Below are 18759 nucleotides of genomic sequence, written 5' to 3' on the forward strand. Positions count from 1 at the left end.
AGGGAGGGGTCGATGCCCAGGTTACCGAGTTTGGTGATCAGTTTAGATGGTATAATGGTGTTGAATGCTGAGCTGTAATCGATGAACAGCATTCTTAAGTAAGTGTCTCTGTTGTCGAGGTGGGAGAGGGCAGAGTGAAGTGCCATTGAGATGGCATCCTCCGTACATCTATTCTTGCGGTAGGCAAACTGATAGGGATCCAGTGTGGGGGGTAGGCAGCCTTTGAGGTGTGCCAGGACCAGCCTCTCGAAGCACTTGGTGATGATGGGGGTAAGTGCAACTGGGCGGAAGTCGTTGAGGCTTGCCGCAGTGGAGTGGTTTGGCACTGGCACGATGGAGGTGGTTTTAAGGCACGTGGGGACAACAGCTTGGGCAAGTGACAGGTTGAAGATGTCAGTCCAGACGTCTGTCAGTTGCGCAGCACAGGCCCTGTGGACGCGCCCGGGGATGCCGTCAGGGCCAGCGGCCTTACGTGCATTAGTCCTACTCAGTGCCACGTACACGTCGTAGTGGGTGAGTGTGAGGGGTTGGTGATCAGCAGGGAGCACAGCCTTGATGGCTATCTCTAGATTGTCCCTGTCAAAGCGGCCATAGAAGTGGTTAAGCTCCTCAAGGAAGGAGGCGTCGCTGGATGTAGGGGTGGTGTTTGTGGGTCTATAGTCCGTGATGGCCTGGATGCCTTGCCACATGCGTCGGGGGTCGGAGTTGTTGTTGAAGTGCTCCTCAATCCTGAGCTTATGGCAGTGCTTGGCCTTCTTGATGCCCCTCTTCAGGTTAGCCCTGGATGAACTGTAGGCTCGAGCATCGCCTGACCTGAAAGTGGTGTCCCATGCTTTCAGCAGTAGCCTGACCTCGCTGTTCATCCATGGCTTCTGATTTGGGAATATGGTCACCCGTTTGAGGGAGGTGACACTATTGATGGTGGAGTTTATAAAGTCCAGAACAGAGGTTTTGTAGGAATCAATGTCTGTGTGGGAGTCAAGGGTGGCCTGAGCTGCAAACGCCTTCCAGTCAGTGTTTCCAAAACACTGCTGAAGTGTGGAGTCCGCTTCCTCTGACCAGACTTTAACTGTCCTCACAGTTGGTTTAACCCATCTGATGAGTGGGGAGTACTTAGGGAGCAGGAACAATGAGAGGTGATCAGACTGACCAAGGTGGGGGAGGGGGACGGCTTTGTAAGCTTCAGCCATGTTAGTGTAGACTTTGTCCAGTGTCTTGTCTACTCTAATGGGGAAGGAGACATGTTGGTGGAATTTGGGGAGTACAGTCTTCAGGTTGGAGTGATTGAAGTCACCCACAACAATGAAGGCTGCCTCGGGGTTGTGCGTCTGTTGTTTGCTAATGGCAGTATGCAGCTCTTTCATTGCAAGCTTGGCATTAGCATCAGGAGGGATATAGACTGCAGTCACAACAGTGGAGGTGAACTCTCTGGGCAGATAGAATGGTCTGCATCTAACCAAGAGGAACTCAAGGTTAGCTGAGCAGTGACTCTCGATGATGGTGGAGTCCGTGCACCATGCATTATTTACATAAATGCTCAGACCCCCACCTCTGGTCTGGTCTGTTGTCCTGTCCGCTCTGAGTAAATAACGCCCCGTTAGCTGGATGGCGCTATCAGGAACATCGATGTTGAGGCAAGTTTCTTTGCAATGTGTAAAAAGAGTTGAGATACCGTATTATAATTTTGCTGCATGTCATTGTGGAATATATCATGTCTTGATTGGTGAATATGTTAGTTTGTGACTTTATTTGAAGCAGAAATAATATGTGAATGCTTCATTGAGCATTATTCCGACTGGTAACTACGCACTTCGTCCGAGCACGCGTCATGCAAGCCATCTTAAATGACCACCTAAAATGTCATTTGGCAACCTAAAAAGCTGCCAAGGTTGCCCGGCTGGCAACAGGGAAAAAAAGTTAAGCGAAAGCCCTGCTTAGTTCGTTCAGTTAAAACACCGACTAGAATACTTTAAATCATCCTTTATTTCACCATGGTGACCAGGTTTCTCTGTACCGCCCTGGGAAGCTCTCCCAGTGGATCATGGAGAAACACATGTGTTCAAACAAAGGAATTAGCATACAAGGGAGGTAACATACAAAGGGCGGTGATTGTAGACCAATAACTACAGTATCACATGGTTATACAGGTGGGGACAATCCACCCAATTACAAACATATACAGTATAATACATCTTAGCCAATCACAATAGCATCGAACAGCACATGTTTTCCACGACAAATTATGTCACAGTAAAGAAAGCGAAACTTAACTTCTAACTTCAATCAGCCCTTGATCCTCAAAAACAGGATACTTAACCCTTTAATCCTAGAGTATCCCCAGTTCTGCATATTCTCATTCCTCCCTTTTATCATTCGATGACAATTCCCCATGTGCCTACCTATTTCTATCCTTCCCAGTCATTCGAACTCTTCCTGCACCCTATCAACATATTCAGTCTTTCCTCATCACACACTTCATCCTGTCTTACCAATAACATTCTCAGAGTACCTGTGCCTTCCAGTGCTCTCTGCATTTTCCACAATACACATTTGACATCTTCTAATCCTACAAAAATACCACTAATCCCAATAGCTATGTACATAACCATGTTCATTAGCCAGTATGACCAGCTTCCGAAGCACTAATTACCCCTGTCACTTGCTTCCTTCATGTTTTCCAACTGTTCTCTTATTAGCACCTCCATTCCATGTTATCATGGCTGATCATCCACAATCAGTATCCCGTTCCTGCCTCGAGCATGTCCAAACTCTTAACAATCCTATACGTTTCAATAAGATCCCCTCTCATACTTCCAAACTCTATGGTATACAAGCCCAGCTCACCAAAACTGCACACATTACCCCAGTTATCGTCTTACTTGGGCACTGTACAACTGCAGAAGGATCACTTTGCTCATAAACTCAAATCCTCTTGCAATGAAGGCCAACATGCCATTAGCTTTCTTACTGCCTGCTGTACCTGCATGCTTACTTTCTGTGACTGATGTACAATCACACCCAGGTCTCGTTGCACGTCCCCTTTTCCTAATCTGACACCATTTAGATAATAATCTGCCTTCATGTTCTTGCCTCACAAAATAACCTCACATTTATCTACATTATTCTGTATCTGCCATGCATCTGCCCATTCACCCAATCTATCCAAATGCCCCCTCATTCTCTTGGCACCCTTCTCATAGTTCACACTGCCACCCAGCTTTGTGTCATCTGCAAATCTGCTAATGTTACTTGTCAAGTCAAGTTTATTTGTCACATACACATACAAGATGTGCAGTGAAATGAAAGTGGCAATGCCTGCAGATTGTGCAAAAACAATAGAACAGAATGGAACAGAACCAGTATTTACATTTTAGAATTTTTTTTTTTTTTTTTTTTAAATATATTAAAAAAATAATCCCTTCATCTAAATAGGCACAGGGACTTTTACTCCCTCCTTTTGAAATGCACAATCAAATTTACAAGGATCATGGTAACATGGCAATACTCCATAATTATGATTCTCCTTCCTCGCTATTGCCATCGCATTGCAGTGCATCTCCTTCACATAGCTGATAGATTACATCGGCATACTCTGTTTTTCGCAGACCCGATGGCTATCAATGTCCCAAGATGGTGAACAACAGCGACATGTCCATCGTGATTTATCCTATAAAGGGATTTCTTAAAAGAAAGAAGAGGTTAATGTTTTATCTTTAGGCACCATAAAGACAATCTTACAGTGGTGAAAGTGAACCCACGCTTGCCTCCCCTCCACCTTTGCTGCGGTAGGGGTTGTTAGAAGGACCTGGTAATGCCCTTCCCACCGAATGTCCAGTCTCTTCCTCATCCAATTCTTAATCATTACATAAATACCAGGTTCAATTTTAGACGTAGTGGTTATAGTGTAAATCTCTCAATGCCCTGGTTAATGATAAAAATATAGTTAGTCATTTCCATTGTCATGTGATGAAGGTGAACAGCCTTTGGAGTGTTCTGGTTCCATGGGGTTCTGAGTCGACGGCCATATACAATCTCTGATGGACTTAACCGAGCCTTCCCTGCTGGGGTGGTGTTCATCTGGAATGGCGCCACAGGGAGTAGTTTAAGCCAATTGGTCCCTGTTTCAATCTGTAATTTGGCAAGTTTATTTTTCAATGTTTGATTGGCTCGTTCATCGAGTCCAGCACCCTATGGCCGATAGGCACAATGTAATTACTGTTGGATGCCCATCTGAACACAGAATTCTTTGGTCACCTTTCCCACAAAATGAGGGTCATTTTTCAAACTCAGCCCAGTTGGGATTCCATTTAACAACTGTAGAAGCTTTGCTGTCCACAGTAGGATAAGCTTCAATCCTTTTACTAAAGACATAAGACAATAACCAATACATATTTATAACACTGACATCTCTCCAACTCAATGTAGTCCATCTGGAGGGTCTCAAAGGGACCCATGGGTAAGGAGGTTCTCCCTTTTCAGCAGGTTATACCCTTCCTGGGGTTATATTGCTGACTGGTCAGACAACGGCTACTAATCCCTTGAGCCAGTGTCTGCAACTTTGGATGCCACCATGTATCTAAAACGCATTACCAGTTACTCAGGCACCACAGTGAGTTGCAAAGTGTATACATTCAATAGCCCACATTGCGAGTTCATCTGACATACATGTTTGCCCTGCCGGGGTAACTCATAATCCCGACATGCAATCAACTTTACAACCGAGCTGTTTCCACATTTCTATATCTAGCAATGTTACAGAATTTTGAGATTTAAAAAATCAAGTCTGCAATTTATCCCATCAGATATGGCATAACAATAAGTTTAATTTGACACCAAATTCACTTTCATATCTCAAGTATTAAAAAAGTTATGACCATTTTCATACTCGGAAATTAGCATCTTGTTCCCTATTGATTTTCAATGGACATTACAAAAAAGCTGTGATCTTGGATAGTCAAACGCCCATTTCTTAAGGAAAGATTAACATTTTTAAATAGCCTAAGTGTCCAAAGATTATTCACAAATAATTCACAATATAACATGATTTTTATATCTAATTTACATTAATTTATAGGCCAAATGGAAGGAATTTAGTGTTCAATTGCTATAAATAAATGCCCATTTAAATCGGCTTTCCAGTGGGTTCCTGTGAACGCGCTGATTTAGAACGTTGACATAGCGCTGGATTAGTGCCCTCAAATGCCGAGAAAAATACTGCGGGATATAAAAAGCCCAAAATGAACCACTCGCTATAGATAACTTTAATTACAGGATTATATATATGCCCCATTTAATGTAAAAATAAGGTACATACCTTTAATTGTTTACTTTATAAAACCCTGGGGCTGCGAGAGGTTGCGAAATCAGAGAGTAATTTTAAAATTATTATAACTATTATCGAGGCCTATAAAACTAATAATACCTTTTGCAACCGGGTCTTGCAGCGATTTTTCGTTAATGATTTACTAGGCTGAACATGTGCGATTAGTACAGCCTAGTAAAAATCGCGTTTAAAACCCGCCCCCTCCAAACAGCGCCAAAATCGCCGACATGGCTGAGGGCAGATTCCTAATGACGATTCAGGTAGGTTTTGTAACATACCTACTATATCTTGGCCAGGAGCATCCTCCTGTAATGTAACGACATCTTGGATGGTTGGCATTGGTTTTTCTGAGGGAGACTTGTCTTTGTCTATGCTTTTAATCTGCCTCATCATTTTAGGTACCACCACCCCGCGCCCTTGGGACACTTCCTTAGCTTATTGGTAATTTGTTTTGGCAACATAGGGCTTTTAACAGGTCTGATATCAATTTCTGGTGGGATATCTGTGTTCCTGCTGAAGTCAAGAATCCCCTACTTTTCCACAACTGACCAAAGTCATGGACCACTCCAAAAGCATATCTGGAGTCAGTATAAACATTTATTCTCAAGTCCTTCCCTAAGATGCAGGCTCTTATCAGGGCAAACAGTTCCGCTTGTTGGGTAGAGAATGGTGTTTCAAAGGCCACCGCCTCCACATTATTGCCATCCTGATCTATAATTGCGTATCCTGAAAGTCTTTCACCTCGAGATCCAATTGATGCACTCTCATCTACATACAGAGTTAAGTCAGGGTTTGCATTGGGAATATCTGTCAAATCTTCCTGAATAGAAGTATCTTCTTTAATCACAAATATGCAGTTGTGCCCTGACTCAGCTTGTTCCTCCGGTGGTTTGTCGAGAAAGGATGCCGGATTGATGATGGTACAATACTTAAATTGCAAGTTTGCCTGCTGTTTCAGCGGGTACTGTCAAATCGAGGGCAGTGTAACATTTTCTGGGGAGCTACTTGGATAGGGTTAATCTGGACGCATCCTACCTGAGTATAGTCTTCTGCCCACACCTGCCCATACTCTGTTACCTCACTCCCCAGATTATGGCGTAGCTGCGTAGTAACCGTCCTTGGTGACTGATACAGTCTAGCCCTGGGGTCATCACAAACTGATGCTGCACCTTGTTAGTTCGACTGGCATAGAGATGGGGTATTGATAGATCTGTCCTTGGAATCCAGATAATCTCCAAGACTTGTCGGATTTGGGGAGGTTGTTAGTGGACTGAATGGATGACATCGATGCCTCTGTATCCACTATGAAAGTACAGTTTTCCCGCAACTTGTAATAATGAGATGGGTTCTTTGTCAGTGTAGCACCCATTCATCACTAAGTTGGCTAGTCAGCATTGAGGAAATTGATCAACCTGGGAGTAGTCTGTGTACCTCCCTTGTCCTCGATCTCCTTGCCAACCTCCCCTTTGTTCGTGCTGATAACCCCTCCCGCTTGTCGCCGCTATGGGCACTCCTTGCTCCAATGGCCATGCTGGATACAATTAAAGTAGCATTTAACTACACAGGCCATTTGGCTGTTAGAATTGTCAATCCAGTCCATATTGTTAGATTTTGTTTTTGCCTCTGCAACAGTAGCTGGGAGACAAACTACTAGGATAGCACAGTACTGGGGTGAATTCTGACCATCTCGATACCTATCATTCCCCGACTGACTGATGTATATCTCTGAAAATCTCTCCAAAAATTCTTCTGCCACCTCTCCTTTTCTGGTTATCCAGAATTTTGGAGATATCAATAGGTTTTTGCGTTGCGATAAGGATTGCTTCCTCTCTGGCTTCATTCTGAGCATGTTGATTAACCTGCGCGTCATGGGTTCGGAACCTCAAGTTCTCTAGGAATTTCACATGTTCCCCTGGAGTTAGGACTTGTGGTATGGGCTGGCTCTTTTTAGTCTTACTCCTGGTACAGAGCTCAACCGGGATTCCACCAATGCTGAGGCTGTCGGAGTCAGATAACTCTGAGTCTCTGCTGCTGGAGCTGGTAGAGCGGACGCTGCAAGAACTGCAGGATCGATATTACCGTAGGGTGGGGGCTGTACGAAAAGGGGATGGCTGCTTCTGCACGCGAGCATTAGTACGGATTCTACTTCCACTCTCACTCAAATCTTCATCATCTTCCTCTGTGAGACCAAAGCCAACCATGGAATTACAAAACCCTTTCTGTTTTACACGTTTCTTATGAGCACATTCCTTCTTTAGTACATCCACAGATTTGGCCACTCCCACTCCCCCCCCCCCCCCCCCCCCCCTCCGTGAGTTCCGTGAGTTCTACTCCTAGTTTTAGAGCATTATCCTGCTAGCTGGCTAACATGGTAGCTTCTTTTTTTGAACATGCTGTCTTCAAAGATCAATAAGTCCCTTTGCAACAGCATTTCCATTACGTTTCCAAATTATGTTCTGAGCTTCTTGTACCCCTTCAAGGGTTCTAGCTCCTCCCAATGGCCACAATTCACTCCCTAATCTCTTATTTAATTCACCGGATAATCCTCGAAATTCTATTGAGTTATCAGGATATTTCTCACATAAATATATTAATGGGTTCCTGGGATCGGTCGTAGCATCAACACAATTTCCCATTTCGGCCAAAGATTCCCACACAACAATTAGATTCCACAATGCAAGATTTTCACACAACAAAATAAATTCCACAATGCTCCCCCCACAAAACTGAGTTTTTTTAACACAACAAAAGTTAACAATGCAAGAACAAAATCATATAAACTCTAATAAAAATATTTGATTTCAACACTCTAATTCTGAAGAATTAGTGTACCCCTTTAAGTGAAAGCACTGGACCGTAGCAGAATTCTTATCAGCAAAAGAATGCAGTTTTTCAGAAAAATGTGGTATCCTCCTTACTACAGGTGCACAACCCTTTATCCGGTGTTCCAGAAACCGAAAAGCTCCGAAAACCGGCCATTTTTTCCAGATGTCGTCTGCGCACCAAAGCTCGCGTTTGGCGCCAAACTTGACCCAAAACGACCCACGGTCAACCCAGGTCTGTACTACTGTAGCGGCTGCCTCCTCCCTGGAGACCGGGAGACGCTTAAACATCTGTAAATCATTGCTTAAATGTTAGTCAGTTAGTTTGGAGGGCTTTTATGTGAAGGGGGGTGAAGGGGTAAACTTTAATTCTTAGTCCCCTACCTGGTCGGAGAGGCGGGGAGCGGTCAGTGCCTTACTTCGCCGTGCAGTAAGCTCCGCAGCGCTGTGGCCGGTGGGGCTGTGGGCGGCGCTGGTTGTAGTTCCGACCCCGGCAACTCTACCCCTGGCTGCGAGGCGCTCCAAATCCAGCGCCGCCCGCGGCCTGACGCCCCAGCTCCGCAAGCTGGGGGCTCCGTCCGGCCGCGGGAAACGCCGGTTGGAGCTCCAACCCCGGCAACTCTACCCCTGGCTGCGCGGCTCCAAATCCAGCGACGCTCCGCGATGTTGTGTGTCGGCGGCCACAGCGCTCCGGAGCTTGCCGCACGGCGACCCGGTAAGGCATTGCCCGCTCCCCGCTGGTATCCCAGCGCTGCGATGCCGCCGACTCCCGACATTCCCAGAGCTGGGACGTCCGGCCGCGGGCCGCGCTGGATTTGGAGCGCCTCGCAGCCAGGGGTAGAGTTGCCGGGGTCGGAGCTACAACCAGCGCCGCCCGCGGCCGGACGGAGCCCCCAGCTCCGCGAGGTTGGGAGTTGCCGACCAGGTAGGTAGGGGACTAAGAATTAAAGTTTCCCCCTTCACCCCGACTCCACCACCACCACATAAAATCCCTCCAAACTAACTGACTAACATTTATGCAATGATTCTCCCGGTCACCCGGGAGGAGGCAGCAGCTCCAGACTTTTCAAGCCGCCCGCGCTACCTACCTAATCTACGCTAAAAATCTTCCATTCTGAAATCCGAAAATGTCCGAAATCCGACAAGTGTCTGGTCCCAAGGCTTTCGGATAAAAGGTTGTGCACCTGTACTTCAATTTTAAAGCAAAATCACACAAACTTAAACAAAAGCATAAGCAAACTTAAGCAAGAATATAAGCAAACTTACGCAAAAACATAAATCACTGGATATACAATGAAACCACACAAACTTAAACAAAAACATTCAATAAAACACTTTGACTTAACGGAATTTAGAGCAGAATATTATTTACTTCGCAGTCCAGAAATCTCACAAACACCCCATCCAAACCTTTTACACAGTACAGGCTCTCAAAGTAATTTATCAATCCTACTTATCCTGACTTTTTACCTTGGCGCTGATTTTAAAGTAATTTGTCAAACTATTACTTCAGCCCGAAACGTATTTCCAATTACCTCAATACTAAAATGCTCCCTCAGCTGAACCCCATTATCAATATAGCCGACCCAATATCAATATTCTTCAGACTACTAACCTCAGTCTCTTCGGGACGCCACTCGAAGGCCAGGGAATTGCCGAGCAGCTAGATCAGCGAATCGGAGGAAAACCGATGGAGTAAAATCGCTCATCGGGGGCCCAATTCAAAGATTCCCTGACTCGACAACTCAACCCTTTTACCGCAAACCTGCGAGGGCCTCTCTGAGATCCCGGACGAGCGCCCAAATGATAATTCCGGCATTTATATCCCTTAGTTTGTTCATAGAAAACACCGACTAGAATACTTTAAATCATCCTTTATTTCACCATGGTGACCAGGTATCTCTGTACTGCCCTGGGAAGCTCTCCCAATGGATCACAGAGAAACGCATGTGTTCAAACAAAGGAAATAGCATATATATATATGGTTGAAACAGTGGGAAGCAAAAGGGCGGTGATTCTAGACAAATAACTACAGTATCACATGGTTATACAGGTGGGGAACAGGTCCCTGTTCTAGCCGGACAACCTAGGCAGCTTTTTAGGCTGCCAAATGACAGTTTAGGTGGTCATTTAAGTCGGCTTGCATGACGCGTGCTCGAAGTGCGTAGTTACCAGTCGGAATTATGCTCAATGAAGCATTCACATATTATTTCTACTTCAAATAAAGTCACAAACTAAACATATTCACCAATCAAGACATGATATATACCACAATGACATGCAGCAAAATTATAATACAGTATCTCAACTCTTTTTACACATTGCAATTAATGCAATTTCTATTTTTTTTCCACTTCCAAACAAAAATGTGGTTGGATTATTCAGCGTATGATCAACGTGTCAATAAATCCTAGATCATGGTAACATATATGCTTAACCATGCACATTACAGATTGATGCAAGCATGTTTTCTGTGAAGGACCGAAAATTATCATGACATGGCCATGGCATGGGTCGTTATTGCTATTGGTACAGAAACACTCTCGCGTCCCACATAATTTATCCATAACAAAATATACAGGTTGCAAGGAAATTTCTAAAGGCATTTTATGATAATAGCTGTTAAAACCAACTATACCCATCTGATAGGTTAAACATTACACTAACTGACAAGAGATGGCCAAAGGACATAACTGCAGCAAATGGTCTTTTGGTAATATGTTTAAAGGTGTCAAAACGCCACATTACCGGACATTTAGATTAGATGTATGTGTTGTGAACAGCACTGAAGATACCCAGTTTGTATGCACCAGATTTTTAATTAAATTATTGATAAACGCTGTTTCCATCATTCCCACTTCAGAATTAACTTTAAAATTTCAACTGAAATATCTCTTGACCAAATTTGTGATGTATATGACCGACTGTAGAAGTAAAAGTTCAAGTTCAAGTGAGTTTATTGTCATGTGTCCCTGTATAGGACAATGAAATTCTTGCTTTGCTTCAGTACACAGAACATAGTAGGCATTTAGTACAGAACGGATAAGTGTGTCCATATACCATAATATAAATATATACACACATGAATAAATAAACTGATAAAGTGCAAATAACAGAAAATGGGTTATTAATAATCAGAGTTTTGTTCGAGCCAGGTTTAATAACCTGATGGCTGTGGGGAAGTAGCTATTCCTGAACCTGGTTGTAGCAGTCTTCAGGCTCCTGTACCTTCTACCTGAAGGTAGCAGGGAGATGAATGTGTGGCCAGGATGGTGTGGGTCCTTGATGATATTGCCAGCCTTTTTGAGGCAGCGACTGCGATAAATCCCCTTGATGGAAGGAAGTTCAGAGCCGATGATGGACTGGGCAGTGTTTACTACTTTTTGTAGTCTTTTCCTCTCCAGGGCGCTCAAATTGCCGAACCAAGCCACGATGCAACCGGTCAGCATGCTCTCTACTGTGCACCTGTAGAAGTTAGAGAGAGTCTTCCTTGACAAACCGACAAGGGGGGGTGTTGAGAAGGCAATCGGTGAGGAATGGATGGATTGAGGCAGGTGAATTAGTGTGTGTTGGTTGGAGTAGGTAAAATTGTGAGGGGTGAGCGCGGGGGATGTCAGTGGGGTTGAATTGGGGGATCAGTACGGGATGGACGGGGGGGGGGGGGGGATTAGTACAGGATGGATGGGGGGATCAGTACAGGATGAATGGGTGAAGCAGTACAGGATGAATGGGGGTAGACAAAAATGCTGGAGAAACTCAGCGGGTGAGGAAGCATCTATGGAGCGAACGAAATAGGCAACGTTTTGGGTCGAGACCTTTCTTCAGACTGTTCCCCCCATTCTTCTTGAATGGGGGGATCAGTACAGGATGGATTGGGGGGGGGGGGAATCAGCGAAGGATGAATGGGAGGGGGGATCAGCGCAGGATGAAGCGGCGGATCAGTAGAGGATGAAGGGGGGGGTCGGTACAGTGTGGATCGGAGGGTCTGTGCAGGATGAATGGGTGGATCAGTATAGTGTGGACCGGAGGGTCTGTGCAGGATGAATGGGTGTATCACTATAGGATGAATGGGCGCATCACTACAGGGTGAATGGGGGGATTGCTACAGGATGGATGGGGGATCATTGCAGCATGAATGGGGGGGGGGATCAGTACAGGATGAATGGGGGGAACAGTGCAGGATGGATGGGATGTGGGGTCAGTACAGGATGAATTGAGGGACCAGTGTAGGATGGATGGGGAGTGGCAGGAGAATCAATGCGAGGTGGATAGGGTGATCACTGCAGGATGAATAGATGGGGAGGGGGGGCAGGATGGGTGGGGAGGGGAGGGGAGGGACTGCTCCTCTATCCCCCCCCCCCCCCCCCCCTCCCCTCAGACATCACTGGCATCATCTCTCAGCTGCCTTGGCCGTCCCTGTCCACTGCCAAGTGCCGCTGCCAAAGGGGGAGGCAGTTGGGATCTCCTCGCCACCGCCACCCCTCCTCCACCAGCCAACAGGAGCCAACGGGGCCGAGCGGTGCAGGTGCTTCAGGCGGAGGAAGGGGTCCTCCCCCTTCTTTCCTCCCTCCACCCGGCCTCAGCGTGCGGGAGGGTTTGTTTTGAAAGCGGTTATCGCCGTTGGCAGAGTGGCACGCAGCGGCCGCTATCCGGTTTAGGGGTGCGGGAGAAGGATGAGCCGCTGCTGCTGTGCTGGGGGCCCGTCTTTCACTCTGACCCTCCGTCACCCCACACCTAGTATCTTTGCCCCATACTACAGCCGTCGCTGCCGCCAACACGAAACGTCACATTCCTTTTCTCCAGAGATGCTGCCTAGCCCACTGATTTACTCCAGTTTTTTGTATCTATCTTCGATATAAACCAGTATCTGCAGTGCCAAGCCGGGCAAAATGACTCGGCATTTAGGCTGCCCGGCATCACTTTGGGTGGCCATTGGCACCCGGGCACAGCTAATTTCGAGCCCTGTTAAAGTTTTGGGAATGAATGTGCATTTTTCTATTGGCATTGAATAGTTTATTTCTTGGTGTACTTCCTATTGATAAGGTTCACTAACAGACAACTCACAAAAACGTTAGGTAAACCAACTCGAGCTTTGCTGATCATCAGCCGGTGGAAGTGACAGGAATACACCAGTCAAGAAAGCAACAGACATTTGACCTCCCCTCACCACCACTTCAATGAACAAAGATTTGCCCGGTGTTTTATACTTTGTGTGTCACGTAATCACATTCCAAAAATGTTAGTCATGGTTACAAGATGGAGCCAATATACTGAGGATTCAAGCCTTTTTTCATCGGTTGTTGCGACAATAATCGACCAGACCACTGGGTTCCCAAAAACGTACGTTTTTATTGAGCAGTCTTTACATCAGTTCACCCGGCCACAGGCCAGGTAACCCTTCAAAGAGTCGCTACTCCTCTTCTTCATGCATTACCTTATATACCTTTTTAAAACAAAGCTTTCCTTCCTCCTTCTTATCCAATTACATTTCTTTCACATATTCCTTTACATCAGTCATCCATTAGCATGATGTCATCGGATCTTCTTTAAATATGGGGTTGTTTTTCACCCTCTGTTTAAAGTTGGTTATCAGCAAAGTTGCTTAAAGTTGATCACCTCCAATTATTTGTTTTCCATTCTTTGCGGTTTTCCATTCTCTGCGGTTAGTCATTCTGCATGTCTGCAAGTTGTACAAGGGTAGTGGTTCTGCCATTTGTGTTAGTAGGCTTTTTGCACATGCAAGCTCAAATCTTAAGGTTAGACATTTAATAGAATCAGTGGCATTGGCTGTCTCACATTTAATAGAATTAGTGACATTGGCTGACTCAATCTTTCCATAGCAGGAATGAACAAAACTCCTCAATACGTCACTACAGGATGAGTCTGAGCTTGTCTCTTTTCAGTTGGTTGTCTCTCTTATCAATTAGTAGATACATTTCAAAGGCATCTTATCAGTTGGTACTTCCAAGACAAGACATTTCAAAGGCATCGGTCTCAGGTGGTACTTTCAGGACAATCTCTCTCTCTCTCTTACTTTTCCACTAGAGAAACCCTGCTTGAGACAAAATATAAGCTACAACCTATAGTCAAGTATTCCACTATTGTATCTTTCATATAATTATATAAAATTGTATCTTTTATATAATTAAAAGCATTTAACCACACGTTAAAAGTTTTGGGAATGAGTGTGCATTTTTCTATTGGCATTGAATGGTTTATTTCTTGGTGTACTTCGTATATAGTATCATTATTTGCAATTTTGGCTAGCCAATGCTGTGGTGGTAATAGTGAAAGTAACTACTCACTCACCAATTGGTTTCTCACTAGTGCTTGTCAATGTACAATTGTGTAACCAACCATATAAAATAAGGACAATTGTTGGTCATTTGACTCCTTGAGCATATGCTGCCCTATAAATAAAAAATCTATCAATCTTGGCCCTGAATATGCTCAAGGATTCGGCTTCCACAATTTTCTAGAGCAGGCAATTTAAAAGAGACTTGACCCTCTCTTGAGTACAAATCTTTTATAAAATTGTGCCCTCTGGTCTGAGACTCTAATGAGGTGGGTTGATCTCCATCATCTACAATGTCCAGTCCCCAAATAATCTTTCATTCTTCCAAAATCATGCGAGTACAGACACGCCCAGTTCAACCTTCTCCCAAAGACCGTTTCTTTCTTGGGATCAGCCGAGTGAACTCCCCCCGAGCTGTCTCCATTAATGATTTATAATGATACAATTACTCATAATGATGAAAAACCACACAGTACTCTTGATCTTACAAGTGTTTTGAGCAATTGTAGTAAGACTTCCATACTTGTGCTCCAATATCTTTGAAATCCAGCATTTCCTTAGCCTATCGAATTACCTGCTGCATCTGTATGCTGGCTTGTTTCATGTATGATGATCCCCAAATCCTTTTGTGCTGTTGCTTTCTGCAGATTTCATTTCCGCTCACTGAATCTCTCTCTGGGAACTCGCTGCTTTCTTATCACAGTTTGTCGTGTATAGTATATTTGCTAATACTGCAATATATTTTGTTAACAGTTGCAGTCCCAGCATTGCACCATATAGCACCTCACTGATTATCAATTATGAACATGAAAGTGACCTCGTCATCCCTGTATGTTGCTTCCAATTTGTCAAAAAACTCCAGACTGCTAAGATTTTTTAACATTACAGCTAATGCAATCACTAGCTGTATGGCCACTTAAAGTATCCTATGATGCACACTATCATATTCAGGGATTTTTATTTTACTTCATCCCTGTTAATTTATCTAATATTAATTCTCTAGTGTTGATGATATTTAATTCCTTATTTGTATTTCTGAAAATTAATTAGCTCTAATAAAGCTAATTGTTGGCAGATTATGTTCTGTTATTGACATTTGGTGTGATTTTGTTTTAAAACTTGTTTTCCTATTGGAACATTCTTCATTGTATGATTTTTTTTCTCTCTCCCTTTTAGGCTGTGCAATGGTCTCTGCAACACAACCTGAGCTCGAGGTGGTGCTTTTATGTACAGATATAAATTGTTTTCCTATTTTCATTGAGGAGGCAATTTATTTTTCTCTTTCAACAACCACATAGCCAGACAAAATTGCAAAAATCTGTCCTGTGTCGACTATGACAGCCACGACCCGTGGCTCTCCAGTAGGAGGGAATGACAACCAGGGCCAGGCTCCTGATGGCCAGTCCCAACCTCCTCTTCCACAGAATCAGGTAAGCATTTCAGACATAACCTTTGTTGTCTGTGGGGCCAAAGATTTGTAATGTGTGCCTGTGCAAAACTGAAAATATACGTGAATTATGCTTTCTGAGATTTTTTTTATTGTCCGAAGTAAAATAGAGTATAATAGTAGGGGAATCGAGAACCAGAGGACATAGGTTTAAGGTGAAGGGGAAAGATTTAATAGGATTCTGAGGAGTAATATTTTCACACAAAGGATGATGGGTGTATGGAACGAGCTACCAGAGGAGGTATTTGAGACGGGGACTATCGCTGTGCTTAAGAAATAATTAGACCGTTACATGGATAAGGACAGGTTTAGAGGGATATGGGCCAAATGGGACTAATGTAGATGAGATCTGTGGTTCGTGTGTGCAAGTTGGGCTGTGTGCAATGTGGTGTTTCATTGCTGTCAAAACCATATTTTCAGAGCAACTGACCACATAAACAGAGATCTGGTCCAGGTGACACTTGAAGAAATGTCTGAGGGTGCGAGCAATGTCAAATGTAATGCAGTGATTGATCTTTGTTCTGGATTGTAAAGATGACATTTTTATTTTGCTATTATTAGTCTTCTGAGGTATTGTTTTTCACTGCTCTGAAATTTCTTACTAGTCATTACGTTTTACTGATCCAAGATTAAAGTGGTGTAAACCTAGTTAAAGGTTAGTTTTACTCATTTTCAGTAGGATATTGCATAGACTAGAGTAATATGCATGTATGTAAGTACATTACACAAAGGATTAAGGTGCTTATTTGGCAGGTATTGATCAAGTAATCTGTTAGATGTTTGTTAGTTATAAATATTGTGTGTTGTCGGACAATCGATACTGACTATCAACAAGATTTTAAATTATCAGCTGTCACTGCACATTTGGATATTGTAAATGTCTATTCGGTTACAAAAACCATGAAATAATGTTGAGGAAGAAATTGTGCTTTTGTGATGTTTGGCTTGCCAAAATTGATATGAACTAGCCCCAAAATGTTTATTTTAAAATTGAACCTGAAGACTGAGCATACATATTTGTGCAAATTGGTATATGTAATAATTTAAAACACAAAGAGGAGATCAGTCCGTTGAGTTGGGTTATCCCATTTACCACCATTGTCGACAATCTTGTAGGTTAATACTCATCTGATTGATTATTCAATGTGATGAGGGTTTCTGTCCATCCCCCTTGAAGTGACTTCCAGACCCTCACTATTCTCTGGGTGAAACCTTTCATTTCTGCCGCTTTCTAAGCCTTCAACCAATAAATCTGTCTTTTTAGTTTCGAACTTGTTGGCAGAAATAGTTCCTTCCTGTCTTTGATTTTAAGTAAATCATCATTTAGCCTCTAATATTTCCTAGTATAATGCCAACAACCTGAAATATTCTGTTCTGTCCATTGATGCTGCCTGCTCTGCTGAAATTGTTTTAATGATGTGTCATTCATGTCTTAAGTGTTAAAGAGCAGGGAGACCATGCTGTATATAACATTAATAATGCCACTATCTATACCATGCGCATATCTCAGTCAAAATTATATAGAACAGAAACTGGGCCTATGCTCCAACTCGTCCATGCTAAATGAGGAGATTTCTGCAGCTTGTCCCATTTGCCTCCCAATTGTTCCTGCCTCAACTACTATTTCTGGCAGCTCATTCCATCTACCCACCACCCTCTTTCAAAAGACTTATTTGAAATCTTCTCTGCTCACCTTAAATCTACGCCATCAGGTTTCATGCCCCTTAGTTCTTCTCCCCCTGTCCTGGGAAAACGATTGTGACCATACATTTTATCTATGTCCCTCATGATTTTATAAATCTCTTAAGTTCACTCAGCTCCTTTCCCTGAGAGAGAACAATTCCAAACTGTTGAGTCGTATAACTCAAACTGTCCATTTCTGGAAACATACTTGTGTATCTTTTCTATACCTCCTAGTTTAATTACATCTTTCCTGTAGTATGATGATCAAAATTGCACACAGGTGCAATCTCACCAACATTTGTACAGCTGTAACATAGCTCTCCTCTGAACCTATGTTTAAGTAATAACTACAGATGCTGGAAAAATCGAAGGTAGACAAAAATGCTGGAGAAACTCAGCGGGTGAGGCAGCATCTATGGAGAGAAGGAATAGGCGATGTTTTGGGCCGAGACCCTTCTTCAGTCAGAAACCAGTCGTGACCACAATGCCATATTTCCACAATGCTCTTACAGATAATGTTTATATTTTGTTGTGATACGGGTTTAAATATTCACACGGTCACTTGGTTGCATTAACCTGCATTTAATCCAATGTGTTATTTTATACTCATTTGTGAGGGCAGGAATCTTAAAATCTACCTTTAACATATCAACACACTAATTACAAACTGAATTGAAATGGCAACTACGATATGGTCAAGGTGGACTTCGAAAATATTACCACTCATCCAAGGCAGACACCAACTGTTGATTCTGTAGCAGTAAAAAGATGTATTTCTGATTGGAACTGCACCAATTATATTTCCTGTCATATTATGTGTTTACGAAGGAACTGCAGATGCTGGAAAATCGAAGGTAGACAAGAGTGCTGGAGAAACTCAGCGGGTGCAGCAGCATCTATGCAGCGAAGGAAATAGGCTGACTCCTTCGCTCCATAGATGCTGCTGCACCCGCTGAGTTTCTCCAGCACTTTTGTCCTCCTGTCATATTACAGTGGCTAAGTTTAGGCATGATCAGTCAGAACATCTTGAAACATATTTTAGATTTTATGTCATGAGTTTAAGAAATTTCAGTTACTCCTTTTCATGTCGTGGTACATGAAAGTTCTGGAATCTTTTTTTGTAAAACGCCAATCAATCCTTTACAGGTGAAACCCCCGACACATAAATCCCCCCACCCCACACACACTA

At 43.5% G+C, this 18759-nt stretch overlaps 1 protein-coding gene across 5 annotated transcripts in view; it reads left to right on the forward strand.

The window, feature by feature from the left end:
• usp9 (ubiquitin specific peptidase 9) overlaps positions 1-18759 on the forward strand; it is a 219781-nt gene that overhangs the window by 39402 nt on the left and 161620 nt on the right. For all 5 annotated transcript variants that reach the window (XM_055644623.1, XM_055644625.1, XM_055644622.1 and 2 more), the window contains one exon: positions 15617-15870. In XM_055644623.1, the coding sequence (XP_055500598.1) occupies positions 15775-15870 (96 nt within the window). In that variant the 5' untranslated portion in view covers positions 15617-15774. The remainder of the gene's footprint in view (positions 1-15616; positions 15871-18759) is intronic.

The sequence above is a fragment of the Leucoraja erinacea genome, chromosome 13 (genome assembly GCF_028641065.1).
Source record: "Leucoraja erinacea ecotype New England chromosome 13, Leri_hhj_1, whole genome shotgun sequence".
NCBI classification, from domain to species: domain Eukaryota; kingdom Metazoa; phylum Chordata; class Chondrichthyes; order Rajiformes; family Rajidae; genus Leucoraja; species Leucoraja erinaceus.